The sequence below is a fragment of the Carassius auratus genome, unplaced genomic scaffold, assembly GCF_003368295.1.
Source record: "Carassius auratus strain Wakin unplaced genomic scaffold, ASM336829v1 scaf_tig00215316, whole genome shotgun sequence".
NCBI classification, from domain to species: Eukaryota; Metazoa; Chordata; class Actinopteri; order Cypriniformes; family Cyprinidae; genus Carassius; species Carassius auratus.
In genome coordinates, this window is record NW_020528035.1 from 1,646,760 (window position 1) to 1,664,130 (window position 17,371).

Here is a 17,371-nt window from a genome sequence, read left to right on the forward strand (position 1 = left end):
TATCAACATCAGCCAGTGTTACAGTTAAAATAAAATACACTATATAACAGATCTCAAATGCTTGATTTTTAGTTGTTTTTTATCACAAAATCTGCCAGCTCATTATACTAAGTTTGATATAAACATATTTTAAATTTTATGCAAATCTCAACTGCTTTTATTATTGTTTTGTTGCAAAATGTAAGCTACATTATCGCACAGCTCATGTCAAAGTTGTTACATGATCTGTATCTATACTCTCGCCCGGCTGAAAAAGTTGTTGGATTCTTGTTGTTCATATCAACAAAGAAACACGCTGTTATCTTAAACCAAGTGTACTCTTTGTGGTTAAAGATCTAGGCCTATGTACTAATAGTGATCATTTCTAACTCTGTAAGGGGTGTTCTATAAATTATAAATTATATTAAACTAATAGTTCACCCAAATATGGGAATTAGCTGAAAATGTACTCTTCCTCAGACCACCCAAGGCGTAGAGTTTGTTTTTACCTGCGAACAGATTTGGATAAATGCAGTACCAATGGATCCTTTGCAGTGAATGGGTCCCGTCAGAATGAGAGCTGATAAAAATGATTTGTGAAAAGCTGTGTGTTTATAAGTCCACCAAGGTGTTTTTAACTTTAAACCATTGCTTTCAACTAAAATATGAGCCCATAATCCATGATAATGGACTGGAGTGATGTGGATTATAGTGATATATTTATCAGCTGTTTAGACTCACATTCTGACGGCACCCATTCACTGCAGAGGATCCTTTGGTGAGAAAATGATGGAATATGCTACATTTCTGATGAAGAAACAAACTCACCTACATCTTGGATGGCCAAAAGGTTGATTCGATTTTCAGCATGTTTTCATTTTCGGGGTGAACTATCTCTTTAAAAGGGTCTGCTAAACGAAGACTGTCTGTGTTTGTATTTCAGGTGTGGTGTGGCGGTCTGACTCTGTCTACAGGCCTGCAGATACCCAGTGCAGTGAGAAGCTTCCAGAAGACAGAAAATGGGCTGGGAGGATCGAACAGCAGTATTTCTCAGCAGGATCCCTCAGTAGCCTGTGATATCTGCTTCTACGATAAACTGCCTTCAGTAGACAGCTCCCTAATGCCGTGACCTGATTTCTCAAAACACCTGAAAAATGAATCAGGAAACCATTCTGAAAACCGATTGCCGAGGCATGTAGACTTCCAGAACAAAGAGATCCTCGCCGCAGCTCTGACTGGCAGAATTTGGAGAGACGTTTCCCTTCACGTTCCTATGAAGAGAGGCCTCGTTCTCTTTCATCAGGAGATGTTTGCATCAGGAAAGCTAGTCGCTTCATCAGGGAATAGTAGAGTGCACTTTCTTTACTGATTTTAGTTTGAATGATGACATGCTTCTTTGAGTTGTTTGTCCTTCACTAGTTGATCCTCATATTGTTTTAGTTTCGTTCCTTGTAGTGTGTTAAATCCTTTTTATGGTATTTTATTTTTTACATTAACTGTACTCTTACTGATATTGAACTCTGTAGATCATCCTTCAGCTGTTGATTTTGAAACTGGAAAACTTTGCACAAGTGTAAAAATGAAAAAAGCTGCTTATAATGTCCTTTCATTGTCATAAACCGTTATTATATCTGGATAATTTTGGATGTAGACTGTACATTTTCGTTGTATAAATGTGATCCTGCTTTTTTTTTTTAGGTCTCTTTTTTTTTTTTTTTTGAATAAATTAAAAGTTTGTCATGCATTTGTGCAGAAACTAATAATCAAACCTCTGTCTGTTTCTATGTAACAATCCTTAATGAGCTTAAATCCAAACATTAAAGCTCACCAAAGACTTCTGTTTGACTCAATGTTGACTTTTTCTGCCTCTGGCACCATCTGGTGTTGTAATCCCCAAACAACATTAAAGTGGATCATAGACAGATTAATATATACCACACCCTTATGGTTACAAAGTAAGTATGAATGTGCCAGTTTGTATTTAAAGGGATACACCCCAAAATGAAAATTTTGTCATGAATCACTTGCCCCCATGTTGTTCCAAACCCGTAAAAGCTTCGGTTTCGGAACACAATTTAAGATATTCTGAATGAAAACTTGGAGGCTTGTGACTGTCCCATAGACTGCCAAGCAAATTACACTGTAAAAATATGAAGATGTATTTATCCCAAGGAAGAAACGCTTATGGCAAGCCTTTGTAACATTTAACCTATAAACTGTACTAGTATCTTTTTTCATGTTACTAGTACTTATTTTTTAGACACTAATATATTTTCCATTAAGTACTAGTACTTATTCATTAGGTACTAGTGGTTATTCATTAGGTACTATTGTTTATTCTTTAGGCACTAAAGTATTTTGTAAAGTTACTAGTACGTATTCATTAGATACTAGTACTTATTCCAATAGTGACTAGTATTTAATTAAATTATTCGTGTTAACAAAAATAGAAATAGTACTTATTTTTTAGTTACTAGTAACTTTTTAGACCAGAGATATCCTGAACTTAATAGATACTAGTACTTTTTAAATTTGCATTTTTGCCCAGGATGGTAATTGTATGTTGAATATTAATGAGCCAGCAACATATAGGAGAGAGATTAAAAAGAAAACATAAAAAAGGAGATGGATGTACTTTTTTTTTAGAAAACCAAATAGAAAAGAAACTATTATTTGTACACAAGCACATAGAAAACGTATTTTTGTCAGTTTTTTAACTATAATTTCGTAAATATAATAGCCTAATGTGTTTTTTGGTCTTTGAGTGAACTCTGGTGGCAGGATGGAGATACGACACAAATTGTATTAGCTGTTATTTTCCTATTTTTCCTCCAGTAAAAACAATAAATATCATACACGAGCTGTATGTTAACTTTATTATTATTTTTATTTCATATACAGTCATGCCCAAAAATATGGACACCCTTGGTAAATATGAACAAAGAAGGCTGTGAAAATGAATCTGCATTCACAAATTCACAATAATGTGTATTAGAGAAAAACATTTATTTCATAATGATATTTCCTCCCATTTTAAATTATTATTATTCAATGAAAGGTTAGAATTTTTCGAATTTTTTAAATAAAAGATCTAAAGGATTAACAATGCAGATTAATTTTCACAGCCTTCTTTGATCATATTTACCAAGGGTGTCCATATTGCCTTAAACCAAGTGTACTCTTTGTGGTTAAAGATCTAGGCCTATGTACTAATAGTGATCATTTCTAACTCTGTAAGGGGTGTTCTATAAATTATAAATTATATTAAACTAATAGTTCACCCAAATATGGGAATTAGCTGAAAATGTACTCTTCCTCAGACCACCCAAGGCGTAGAGTTTGTTTTTACCTGCGAACAGATTTGGATAAATGCAGTACCAATGGATCCTTTGCAGTGAATGGGTCCCGTCAGAATGAGAGCTGATAAAAAGGATTTGTGAAAAGCTGTGTGTTTATAAGTCCACCAAGGTGTTTTTAACTTTAAACCATTGCTTTCAACTAAAATATGAGCCCATAATCCATGATAATGGACTGGAGTGATGTGGATTATAGTGATATATTTATCAGCTGTTTAGACTCACATTCTGACGGCACCCATTCACTGCAGAGGATCCTTTGGTGAGAAAATGATGGAATATGCTACATTTCTGATGAAGAAACAAACTCACCTACATCTTGGATGGCCAAAAGGTTGATTCGATTTTCAGCATGTTTTCATTTTCGGGGTGAACTATCTCTTTAAAAGGGTCTGCTAAACGAAGACTGTCTGTGTTTGTATTTCAGGTGTGGTGTGGCGGTCTGACTCTGTCTACAGGCCTGCAGATACCCAGTGCAGTGAGAAGCTTCCAGAAGACAGAAAATGGGCTGGGAGGATCGAACAGCAGTATTTCTCAGCAGGATCCCTCAGTAGCCTGTGATATCTGCTTCTACGATAAACTGCCTTCAGTAGACAGCTCCCTAATGCCGTGACCTGATTTCTCAAAACACCTGAAAAATGAATCAGGAAACCATTCTGAAAACCGATCGCCGAGGCATGTAGACTTCCAGAACAAAGAGATCCTCGCCGCAGCTCTGACTGGCAGAATTTGGAGAGACGTTTCCCTTCACGTTCCTATGAAGAGAGGCCTCGTTCTCTTTCATCAGGAGATGTTTGCATCAGGAAAGCTAGTCGCTTCATCAGGGAATAGTAGAGTGCACTTTCTTTACTGATTTTAGTTTGAATGATGACATGCTTCTTTGAGTTGTTTGTCCTTCACTAGTTGATCCTCATATTGTTTTAGTTTCGTTCCTTGTAGTGTGTTAAATCCTTTTTATGGTATTTTATTTTTTACATTAACTGTACTCTTACTGATATTGAACTCTGTAGATCATCCTTCAGCTGTTGATTTTGAAACTGGAAAACTTTGCACAAGTGTAAAAATGAAAAAAGCTGCTTATAATGTCCTTTCATTGTCATAAACCGTTATTATATCTGGATAATTTTGGATGTAGACTGTACATTTTCGTTGTATAAATGTCATCCTGCTTTTTTTTTTTAGGTCTCTTTTTTTTTTTTTTTTTTGAATAAATTAAAAGTTTGTCATGCATTTGTGCAGAAACTAATAATCAAACCTCTGTCTGTTTCTATGTAACAATCCTTAATGAGCTTAAATCCAAACATTAAAGCTCACCAAAGACTTCTGTTTGACTCAATGTTGACTTTTTCTGCCTCTGGCACCATCTGGTGTTGTAATCCCCAAACAAAATTAAAGTGGATCATAGACAGATTAATATATACCACACCCTTATGGTTACAAAGTAAGTATGAATGTGCCAGTTTGTATTTAAAGGGATACACCCCAAAATGAAAATTTTGTCATGAATCACTTGCCCCCATGTTGTTCCAAACCCGTAAAAGCTTCGGTTTCGGAACACAATTTAAGATATTCTGAATGAAAACTTGGAGGCTTGTGACTGTCCCATAGACTGCCAAGCAAATTACACTGTAAAAATATGAAGATGTATTTATCCCAAGGAAGAAACGCTTATGGCAAGCCTTTGTAACATTTAACCTATAAACTGTACTAGTATCTTTTTTCATGTTACTAGTACTTATTTTTTAGACACTAATATATTTTCCATTAAGTACTAGTACTTATTCATTAGGTACTAGTGGTTATTCATTAGGTACTATTGTTTATTCTTTAGGCACTAAAGTATTTTGTAAAGTTACTAGTACGTATTCATTAGATACTAGTACTTATTCCAATAGTGACTAGTATTTAATTAAATTATTCGTGTTAACAAAAATAGAAATAGTACTTATTTTTTAGTTACTAGTAACTTTTTAGACCAGAGATATCCTGAACTTAATAGATACTAGTACTTTTTAAATTTGCATTTTTGCCCAGGATGGTAATTGTATGTTGAATATTAATGAGCCAGCAACATATAGGAGAGAGATTAAAAAGAAAACATAAAAAAGGAGATGGATGTACTTTTTTTTTAAAAAACCAAATAGAAAAGAAACTATTATTTGTACACAAGCACATAGAAAACGTATTTTTGTCAGTTTTTTAACTATAATTTCGTAAATATAATAGCCTAATGTGTTTTTTGGTCTTTGAGTGAACTCTGGTGGCAGGATGGAGATACGACACAAATTGTATTAGCTGTTATTTTCCTATTTTTCCTCCAGTAAAAACAATAAATATCATACACGAGCTGTATGTTAACTTTATTATTATTTTTATTTCATATACAGTCATGCCCAAAAATATGGACACCCTTGGTAAATATGAACAAAGAAGGCTGTGAAAATTAATCTGCATTCACAAATTCACAATAATGTGTATTAGAGAAAAACATTTATTTCATAATGATATTTCCTCCCATTTTAAATTATTATTATTCAATGAAAGGTTAGAATTTTTCGAATTTTTTAAATAAAAGATCTAAAGGATTAACAATGCAGATTAATTTTCACAGCCTTCTTTGATCATATTTACCAAGGGTGTCCATATTGCCAATTTTTACCTCAAAGTTCTTAATTTTGCAAGCAATAATGAGTACTCAATTAATTTATTTTTAGTTCATACTTGTCGCAGGAGGGCGCCCTCGCGAAGAAACTCCACAAGTGAGACTCACTGATGCAGTTCCAGGAAATTCAGCTTTCGCTGTAGATGTAGCTGAATAACATTCATAGACGTTTTAGTGATTAAACTTGATGAAAATAAACAATGACTGCGACAATATATGCTTTTATCTCTGCTCTTCAAACAATCGCGCATATTTTTATGAGAATAAAGTTTAAAATGCAATCCTAATGCAAATTTATTCTGCGTGTTGTCTTACAATGTGGACTCTGATTGGACGGTGGAGAGGTACTCATGTTTATGAAATGATCTGTTTAAATGAAGATATCTCCAAATGCGTTCTTACTAGTTCTTAATGAGGTTGAAGATATCTCCAAACGAACAGAGACTCGGAGTTATTCTGTTTTTGATATCATCTTTTAATTTCTGACTAGTAATTATTGCAATAGTGTCTAGTATCTATTGAAATATTACTAGTAAGTATTCATTAGATACTAGTACTTATTTTTTAGATACTGGTACTTATTCATTAGATACTAGTTCTTATTTAATAGATACTAGTAGTTATTCATTAGGTACTAGTTCTTATTCTTTAGACACTAGTACCTTTTTTAATCACTACTAGTAACTATTCTTATCTTACTAGTCAGATCTGCTTTTTTACTCGTCTTATGTTATGACTACTCCAAATGGCTACAGTAGAGTTCAACAAAAAAAAAATGACTAGTAAAATAAAAAATCATACTAGTAACATTTAGAATAAGTACTAGTATTTAATAAATGTGTACTAGTATCTATTAAATAAGTACTAGTATCTATTTAATAGGTACTAGTATCTAATGAATGAGAACTAGTTTTTAATAAATAAGCACTAGTACCTAATGAATAAGTACTAGTATCTAATAATAAGTACTAGTATCTAATTGATAAGTACTAGTATCTAATGAATAAGTACTAGTGTCTATTTAATAGGTACTAGTATCTAATGAATGAGTACTAGCATCTAAAAAATACACACTAGTACCTAATGAATAACTACTAGTACATACAAATTAAGTACTAATCACTAGTGGAATACATACTAGTCAAAACTCAATAGTTGATATCTCAATGACGGAACCCCATAGAAGTCAATAGCAAAAAATTTAATTTGTTACTAGTAACAATATAAAGGTTACTAGTCACTATTGAATTAAGTACTGGTATCTAATGAATAAGTACTAGTGCCTTATAAATAAATACTAGTATCTAATAAATAAGTACTAGTATTTAATCAATAAGTACTAGTATCTAATTAATAAATACATGTACCTAATAATTAAGTACTAGTATCTAATGAATAAGTACTAGTACCTAATAAATAAGCACTAGTATTTAATGAATAAGTACTAGTATCTTATGATTAAGTACTAGTATCTAATAAATAAGTACTAGTAACTTTACAAAAGACACTAGTACCTAAAGAATAAGTACTAGTATTTAGTGAATAAGCACTAGTACCTAATGAATAAGTACTAGTACTTAATGGAAAAGATACTAGTATCTAAAAAATAAGTACTAGTAACTTGAAAAAAGATACTAGTACAGCTTATAGATTAAAAGTTAAAAAGGCTTTCCATACTAGTAGTACTTTAGATACTGGTACTTATTCATTAGGTACTATTTCTTATTTTTTAAACACTGGTACCTTTTTTAATCACTACTAGTAACTATTCTTATCTTACTAGTCAGATCTTCTTTTTTACTCGTCTTATGTTATGACTAGTCCAAATGGCTACAGTAGAGTTCAACAAAAAAATTACTAGTAAAATAAAAAAACATACTAGTAACATTTAGGATAAGTAGTAGTATCTAATAAATGTGTACTAGTATCTAATAAATAAGTACTAGTATCTAATTGATAAGTAATAGTATCTAATAATAAGTAATAGTATCTAATGAATAAGTACTAGTGTCTATTTAATAGGTACTATCTAATGAATGAGTACTAGTATCTAAAAATACATACTAGTACCAAATGAATAACTACTAGTACTTAAAAATTAAGTACTAGTCACTAGTGGAATACATAATAATCAAAACTCAATAGTTGATATCTCAATGACAGATCCCCATAGAATTCAATAGCAAAAAATTTGAATTTGTTACTAGTAACAATATAAAAGTTACTAGTCACTATTGAATTAAGTACTAGTAGCTAATGAATAAGTACTAGTGTCTAATAAATAAATACTAGTATTTAATCAATAAGTACTAGTATCTAATAAGTACTAGTACCTAATAAATAAGCACTAGTATCTAATGAATAAGTACTAGTATCTAATGATTGAGTACTAGTATCTAATGATTAAGTACTAGTAACTTTACAAAAGACACTAGTGCCTAAAGAATAAGCACTAGTACCTAAATAATAAGCACTAGTACCTAAAAAATGAGCACTAGTAGTTAATGAATAAGTACTAGTGCTTAATGGAAAAGATACTAGTATCTAAAAAATAATTACTAGTAACTTGAAAAAAGATACTAGTAGCCTACAGCTTAAAGATTAAATGTTAAAAAGGCTTTCCATAAACGCCAGAGCTCTTACTATGTAAGAAGATACCGACATGCGCGGCTCTCTCGTTGGACAACGACATGGATCACATGTTCCTTATAAACCAATAACATTATTTGAATATATTTCGGCGTTTTACGACTGTCAATCACTTTTTCCGGATACCATAGAAATGAAGGAGAAGTGCCGTAAACAGAGCACTACCAGTCGTAAAATTGTCCGTGTTTTTTCCGTTGTAAACTCCTAATGTTGTTTCATGAAAAAGAAGTATTTAATGACAAACATTAAACATAAACACATAAGTTCTAATTTAATTAAGTCTCTCCTCAGCTGACATGTATTAAAAACAGTCTTTTTGTAAAAAAAACCTGGAAAGTTCACCCCTGGCACACCTCGCTCGCCCCAACGCTATTAAGACTATTTTCGCAACGCGTTTTAGAGATGTCCCTCCTGGCCTACGGTCTCAGTGTGCTGTAAATCTGAGGCGAAAACACAGACAGAATAAAGAACTGTATAAATGATTGTGATTAAGCAGATATTCAGCGTTTCCTGCTCCTGGTAAGTTTATAAGAAGCTATTAGCTATTATAATATCATATATTCTGATATCACGTTATGCAGATGTGTGTATTTTTGTTTTCCTCATTCCTCTGCTCTCAGCTGTGTCTGTATGAGCACAGATATGTCAAATGTCAGCAGCAGGACTAATGGCTAGAATAAACAGGACATTTGTGTTGAGTCTCCTCATCGCTGCCAGCTCCATATTCCTCCTCTTCCAGCTCTATAACTACAGACAGTATTCATCACAGGTGACAGGACAAAACCCCTACAAAACATCAAACATGTTACTTTACTGTCCTAAAAAACGTTGATATTTTTGTCAGAGATTATAGCCTAACATAAATAAATATTTCAGTATAATTTTAATTGTGACTTTTTTCAATGGCAGTTTCCTTTACTGTATTGCAGTGAATTCTGTGTTTAATAAAAATATTATAATACTACACACACACACACACAGTCACAGCCTGTGCTTAATTTATTAATAAAATGAAAGTCATCATAAATTATTTCTGTCACTGCAGAATGGACTTGACGCATTGAGTAGTAAAGGATATCTGTCCGGAAAAGAGGCGCATTGGGTGAGTGAAATTGTTATATTAATTATAAAAAATTTAATCTATGGCTCTAAATCTGTCGTTAAGGTTAATGTTGTAGCTGCTGCTCACCAGCGAGAGAAAGAAAAGGGATACAACAACCTAGTTCATCCTTATTATAATAAATTGTCATTTTATAGCACTTTTCCAAAGCACTTTATAATCAACAATAAACATAAAACGCATAAAAGAACAAGACAAATTCAGTAAACAGTTCAGAATACACACCATTCTCCACAAACAGTCGTGGGATCTCTGTCAAATATATAGTCTGAAGGAAGAATATTCATATGTCTGCCCATGCAGTCTAAACAGAATAAACATTAGCGTAAAAATGATATGTCCCTCATAAAGTGAGTACAGCAAGCAGCCCGCATCGAGAGCCCTTATAACACTCTGTCAGTTAAGTTTTTAATATTAGTCTGACTAAAATCTGCCTAGCTTCATCATACTTGCCTTTTACCCATATAGAATGCACTCTGAACTTCATAACTATGTCGACTGTTCCTGCCTTCTGAAGCCAGAAAACTCAGCACACTTTTAGCTAACAATTTCAAACATTACAGTCAATAAGCCAACAGAATGTTTTATTAGACTGTCATTTGCTAATATTTTGTCTCGCTTTCTCTGTTTTTTATTTTTTTTAATCTAGCATTTGCTGAAGAGGTTCCTGGGGCTGGTCCATAAGTTTAAATTGCCTGTGTTTCTGGTCGACACTGCGTCTCTGAACCTCCTGTCCCAGGATGCAGTTCTCTACAGGGACAGTCAGCTGAAAGAGCCCCACTGCAGTTTCCTCTGCACACACAGGGACTTCACAACCTTTGCACTTTTCGGAAACCTCTGGAAATATGATGTGAGGAAGCAGCAAAAATGGCCTCTTTTAAGCATTTAAGGAAGATTTGACTTCGATCTTCATCTTTTTTCTCACAAACATAGTTCATTCTTACAATAGTTTAACGCAAGAATAATACTTCTCTATATTTCTGCAGGCCGCCTTATTGGATGCAGCAGCAGAGCGAGGTCTGGAGCTGCTGGAGGTTCATGGGAAAGACCCCAGACTGATCAGCATGGATGATCTGACAGCAAAAGAAATACCACTGCACTTCCTGTTCCGCTTTAACAGTCGTCTGGTTCACGTGGTCGTTCTGTACGAGCGCAGTGGGAAGTACCTCTGGCATGGCCCTCTCAGGCTGAGAAGCAGTATGGACAGAACATTCGCCCCTTTCGGAAAACTGGACTTTGGCCGTCATGCTGGGGCCTATGACAGGTGACGCCATGATTACAGCATGTTCACAGAAATGTCAAGTGAAGTAAATGTCTGAAATATAGTGTTCCTGTGGCTGAAGTGGTGGAGCATTGTGTTAGCAACACAAGGTTGTGGGTTCGATTTCCAGGGAACACATGTTAGGTAAAAATTGTTATCCTGAATGCACTGTAAGTCGCTTTTGGATAAAAGCGTCTGCTAAATGCATACATTTATTTTAAATGTAAAAATTTCACAATAATCCACAAGCAGTCCACACGACTCCAGCTCTTTTGAAGCCAAAGGATGCGTGTAAAAAACAAATTCATCAAGACTATTTTATCTTTAAACCGTTGCTAAGAGTCCTTTGTCTATAATATTGTGTTTTCAAGTAATTCCATCTGAATCGGGAGAGAAATATGCACAGATCAAGCACTGATTACAAGCCAAAACATGACAACAGGGGATGGACTTTTCACTAGAGACAGCCTATTTTGGTCAGAAGTGACAATTTAAAGTTTAAAAGCCTTGATGCATTTGTTTTACAAACACATTACTCGATGAACTGGAGTGGTGTGGATTATTGTGATGTTTTTATCAGCTGTGTGGGCTCTAATTCTGACGGCACCCATTCACTGCAGAGCATCCATTGGTGAGCAAGTGATGCAGTGCTACATTTCTCCACAGTTTCCACAATTTAAAAAAGAAAAGAAAAGCTAATTCTAGTGGGGAAAAATGAAGATTTGACATGCATTGTTTAATTTCATGACTTTCTTTCAGGCCAGAGCTCATTCTAACCACTCTTGATGGCCTTGACGTAAGAATCCCCAAAAACTACTCCCGTTTCCTCCATGAGCATTCCAGCAGTCGCTTTCTGGAGTGTCACTGCAAAGAAGCCAAGGCCTTTTACCAGGTACTGTTGATTGATGGGAAATAAAAGCAAGAAGTGTATGTGTTTGAATATCTTAATTGGACTGTTTTATCTGGTGTAAGCTTTGAATATATTTGGGGCTCAGAGTCAAAATAATTGTGTGCAGCTGTATCCAGAAGACACCTCTCCAGAGGCTGTGGACTTTAGGATGAAGGCTAAAAGTCTGCTTCATCTTGCTTCTAAAGTCCTCTCTGTGCTTGGAGTTCCCTTCTGGCTCAGCAGTGGAACCTGTCTTGGTAAGAGGCTCTGAACATATGTAGTGTTGGGAAAAATTACTTTAAAATGTAATGCATTAAAAATATAGCGTTACTCCCTAAAAAAGTAACTAATTACAGTTACTTTTTATGTAAAACAAAGCTTTCAGTTGTGTTGCAATTCTGATTAAGACATAGGAGAAGAAAGTTCATCGCACTTCAGCAATAAAAAAAAAAAAATGAAACTCTCTCAGCATGGGATCAGAAGAGCTGTCAGTCAGTTAAAGGGAAAACTACTGTTACTTTGTTGAAAAAGTAACTCAAGAGTTATTCTCTTATAAATAAAAAAATGCATTACTTTACTAGTTACGTGAAAAAAGTAATCTGATTATGTAACTCGTGATAAAACACAGCACTTAAAATATGAGTCTTGCATCAATCGATACATGACCCTGGAGTACGATACCAGTCTTATGTCGCTGGGGTATATTTGTAGCAATAGCCAACAACACATTTTATGGGTCAAAATAATTGAGTTTATGCCATAAATTGGGATATTAAGTAAAGATCATGTTCCATGAAGATATTTTGTAAATTTCCTATTGTAAATTTATAAAAACGTAATTTTTGATTAGTAATATGCATTGCTAAGAACTTCATTTGGACAAATTTAAAGGCGATTTTCTCAATATTAATTTTTTTTTGCACCCTCAGATTTCAGATTTTCAAATAGTTGTATCTTGGCCAAATATTGTCCTATCCTAACAAATCATACATCAACATCAATGGAAAGCTTATTTATTCAACTTACAGAGAACGTATACATTCAATTAAAAAAAATGCCTTATGACTGGTTTTGTGGTCCAGGGTCACATATGCCAAACTTGCATTACGATGGATCACAGACTATAGATCTTTGTAAGCTTTATTTTTAAAGCATGATAATGGAATGATATTGATGTATTATTAGGCATTTCTGTTTCCATTTTTTTTCTGTGTATTTGTCTTTCAAAGGGAAACTCAAAGTCCATTTGCAATTGCTTTTCCAATGTCTTACAAGCTATGCCCTGTCAATTTGGAATAGCAATAGAAAGTCACCCATTTGCTGTTTCCCCTTTCTCTGCGTTCAACCCCAATGTCAGGTTGGTACAGGCAGTGTAACATCATTCCTTACAGTAAAGACGTCGATCTGGGCATATGGATAAAAGATTACAGGCATGACATCACTCAGGCATTTCAGAAGGCTGGTCTCCCACTGAAACACAAGTTTGGGAAGGTATTGTTTTATTATATATATATATATATATATATATATATATATATATATATATATACACACACACACACATACACATACACACACACACACACACACACACACATACATACAGTTCAGAATTATTCAACCCCCTTGACCTGCAAGATATTTTGCTGCGGAGAACAACATTTTATGAAATCAATTCAACAAAGGCATCAGTAAAGTATAAGAGAAAGTTTGTTAATACACTTTTGAGTGATTCTGAGAATGGAACACTGATGAATCATGATAGAATTCAAATTGGCTCTAAACAGTCATGTTCAAAATTATTCAACCCCCTTTGTGCAGAATCTTTTATTCTTTAAAATCACCAATAAACGATGTCTGTAAGTGTTTAGAAGCTTCTGTCACCTCTCTACTACAGTTTTGGCCCATTCCACACCCGAAAAAGCTTTCAGATCACTGATAATCTTTGGTTTTCACAACCAGATATTTGCAATGAGAATTAAGCCTGGAGACTGAACAGGTCACTCAAGCACATTCTATGACTGATCTCTGAACCAAGCAGAAGTAGATTTGGATGTGTACTTTGGGATGACTGTCCTGCAGGAAAGTCCATTGATCATCAGCTTCAGTCTTTGCACCAAAGTCATCACAATTCTTGTCAAAATGGCCTGATACCTCAAAGAATCCAAGATGTCCTTCATACAGACATAATTTCCACTCCCTGCTACAGTTAAGAAACCCCATAACAGGACTGATCCACCTCCAAGTTTGAGGATGGAGATGGTGTTCTTCTGCTTATGAGCTTTGTCTGTTTTGCAGCAGACATACCGCTGATCCATGGGTCCAAAAAGTTCCAGTTTGGTCACATCACTCCATAAAACATTCCTCCAGAGCTCCACATGTCTATACATGTCTTTCACACTGCATCGGGTCATCTTGCAAGTCTTTGGGTTAACATGGCAGATTTTCTTCAGTTGCTCTGATTAAACATTTTATGATATTGTGCTTTTTCTTCAACACCCTCAAAGGTTTTCTGGTAAAACACACTTTAAACTAAGGAATAAGGCTGAGAGCTGTGTCTCTAGGAGCTTTCAATGTCTTGGAAATCTTCAAATAGCCTTAGCCTTTCTAAAGTATTACAATAATTATTCTCTTTAGCTTTTGTGAGATCTCTGTTGACATTTTTGCTACTCAACTTCAGCACATGCATGGGCTAACTGTACGTATGTGTAACAGCTCTAGCTAATTCTGTTTTTAATAGTTTCTAAATGCTTAATTGTGTTTTGACATCATGCAAATAAGTGATTTAAAAACAGCAATGTTGAATAGGGGTTGAATAATTATGACAAAGCAGTATTATTAAAAAATCTTATAACTCAAAAATATTACATGATATATTTACAATATCACTTTTAATATGCCAGTGAACTTTTAAGAAAAGCTTGTATTTGTAAAGTACTGCCATCTCTGAGGGGTTGAGTAATTTTGATGCAACTATTTTTATTTTTTTAACACAAAACTGTACTTGTGGTGTAACTGTAGTGCCCCTCCATGACCTGGCCGTAAGACCTTAGTTCATCTTCGGAAAACAAATTAAGATATTTATTGATGAAATCTGAGAGCTTTCTGACCCTCCATAGACAGCAGAGGTTCTACCAAGATCAAGGAACAGAAATATAGCAAGGACATCATTAAAATAATCCATGTGACATCAGGGTTCAACTGTACAAGAATACTGTTTGTGTGCAAAGAAAAAAGAAAAAAACTTTCAGAAACAACTCTTCTCCTCTGCATCCCGTCTGTTGCGGCTCTGCACGTAAATAACGTATGCTGATACTATTTTACCGGTTTCCCTGCTGCATTTCTGTGCCTTGATCGTGGTAGTACCCTTACTGTCAATGGAGGGTCAGGAAGCTCTTGGATTTCATTAATATCTCAATTTGTGTTCTGAAGATGAATGAGGGTCTCAAGGGTCTTCCTGTCTTTTAAAATTTTTAATGAGCATACATTCAGTTCAGTTCACATACCGTATTTTCCGGACTATAAGTTGCACTTTTTTCATAGTTTGCCTGGTCCTGCGATTTATAGTCAGGTGCGACTTATCAAAATTAATTTGACATGAACCGAGAGAAATTAACCAATAGAAAACATTACCGTCTACAGCCGCGAGAGGGCACTCCTGTAGTCTACCACTGAAGACATAGAGCATCCTCTCGTGGCTGTAGACGATAATGTTTTCTCTTGGTTCTTGGTTCTAAATAAATGCGACTTATAGTCCAGTGCAACTTATATATGTTTTTTTCCTCATCATGACGTATTTTTGGACTGATGCGACTTATACTCAGGTGCGACTTATAGTCCGAAAAATACGGTACATTAAATTGTCAATATATACTTACAAATTTATGCTAGATGATATTAAGCTAGGCTTTTTAATGTTACAGTAATGACGAGTAATTCATTATAATATGTTCCTGCCTAGGCTGCGTTTAATTGTCAAAGTTACATCACAATGGAAAAACTTGATGAATAAAGTAGGATTGATCAATTTGTTTAAGGATAAATCAAGGCCCAGACATATTTTCACCCTTCTTTTATTTAAATTTCAGGTTGAGGATAGTTTGGAGCTCTCCTTTCAGGGAAATGATGTGAAACTGGACATTTTCTTTTTTTATGATGAAGGTGACATTGTCTGGAACGGAGGCACACAGGCAAAGAGTGGCAAAAAATTCAAGTGAGTATTAGAAAGTATTCTATTATCAGTTGAACATTTGCTTTAAACAAGTTTTGGACAAGAACCTGCTCGGGTCTTGGGTCAGACCTGGAGTTTTTCAGATCCAAGTAGACCCATGAAGACCTCTACGATTCACTGCAAGGGATTGCGGCCTGTTTTTTGTTTTGTTTTTGTTTTTCTGGAATTTTGTGAAAATTTTCAATGTTTTCTGATTGTTCGTTGGTAATTTTGAATAACAAAATGTCTTTTCTAACTTTAAGGCCATTTGTCCGATTCTCACAACATTTTTCAGGGAATCTGAAAAATTTGTCTTTGTCTCATAACAAAAATTTCAGATGAATTTTGATTTGTTTAATTGTTTTAAAGTAAATTACATTGACAGTGGGAAGAATAAGTTTGTGAACCTGTTGCAGAACATTGTTGTTAGAACTATTTCTTTGTTTTTAATATATCTTCTTTTATTTGTATTGTTTCGTTACAGATATGTGTTCCCACGATTCAGTTTGTGTTGGACTGAGCTGATGGAGCTAAAGGTCAGAGTTCCCTGTGAAACCGGGGACTATGTGATGGCCAACTATGGACCCAACTGGAATGTTCCTGTGAAAACCTGGGACTGGAAGACCTCTCCGTTTAACGTACACGAGAATGGTGTGTGGCCTGTGAGGGAATGGGATGATGTCATTCAAGTTTACTGAAGCATCATGGGAGTTAAAGTATCTTGTTATACTCCAGTTAATATGGGTCATTGCAGTTACCCTAAGCTACTACAAAGTCGAAAGTTAGCCCCTGTGAAAATGTTTCAGTGTTCCTTTAAAGTCTGCAGACATTGACTGCCTTTGTAACACTAAGAGAACAATGAAAATCTAATGTGGTGAAGAGATTTGTTTTATTCATGGAAATCATCGGTCTCTAAATCAATTCCTAGAGGGCCACAGCTCTGCACAGTTTAGCTCCAATCCTAATTAAACACCTGATCCCGCTGATTAAGGTCTTCATGATCATTTAGAATCTTCCAAGCAGGTGTGAGTTGGGAGCCGCAGAGCTGTGGCCCTCCAGGAATCAAGTTTGAGACCACTGATGTAAATAATCTGTCCTATCAAAGAAGGTAGTTTCCAATTTGATGCGAGAATGTGTAAATAAATTGCTGCTGTGCATTGTCCTGGGTACTGATATGTATTGTGTTTTTATTGAATAATAAACTCCAGTGTGAACTATTTAGGCTATTCTTTCTTATGAAAAAAT

At 34.6% G+C, this 17,371-nt stretch overlaps 2 protein-coding genes across 5 annotated transcripts in view; both read left to right on the forward strand.

Moving 5' to 3' along the window:
- fsd1l (fibronectin type III and SPRY domain containing 1-like) overlaps nt 1–1,817 on the forward strand; it is a 34,597-nt gene extending 32,780 nt beyond the window's left edge. For all 4 annotated transcript variants that reach the window (XM_026259950.1, XM_026259951.1, XM_026259953.1 and 1 more), the window contains one exon: nt 923–1,817. In XM_026259950.1, the coding sequence (XP_026115735.1) occupies nt 923–1,108 (186 nt within the window). In that variant the 3' untranslated portion in view covers nt 1,109–1,817. The remainder of the gene's footprint in view (nt 1–922) is intronic.
- A 7,139-nt stretch (nt 1,818–8,956) lies between these two features.
- fktn (fukutin) lies at nt 8,957–17,343 on the forward strand. The gene is made up of 10 exons (XM_026260040.1): nt 8,957–9,165; nt 9,267–9,415; nt 9,692–9,748; nt 10,416–10,616; nt 10,753–11,030; nt 11,787–11,919; nt 12,044–12,173; nt 13,274–13,407; nt 16,005–16,129; nt 16,611–17,343. Exons 2-10 carry the CDS (start codon nt 9,296–9,298, stop codon nt 16,822–16,824), a joined length of 1,392 nt encoding a protein of 463 aa, XP_026115825.1. The 5' UTR covers nt 8,957–9,165; nt 9,267–9,295; the 3' UTR covers nt 16,825–17,343.
- Nucleotides 17,344–17,371: the final 28 nt, after the last annotated feature.

Bases quoted from the DNA above. Each gene is read 5' to 3' on its own strand.
- fktn (XM_026260040.1), top strand. From the start codon at position 9,296: ATGTCAGCAGCAGGACTAATGGCTAGAATAAACAGGACATTTGTGTTG. The intron at 10,617-10,752 runs GTGAGGAAGCAG...ATATTTCTGCAG, and splicing joins GAAACCTCTGGAAATATGAT to GCCGCCTTATTGGATGCAGC. The intron at 13,408-16,004 runs GTATTGTTTTAT...TTTAAATTTCAG, and splicing joins TGAAACACAAGTTTGGGAAG to GTTGAGGATAGTTTGGAGCT.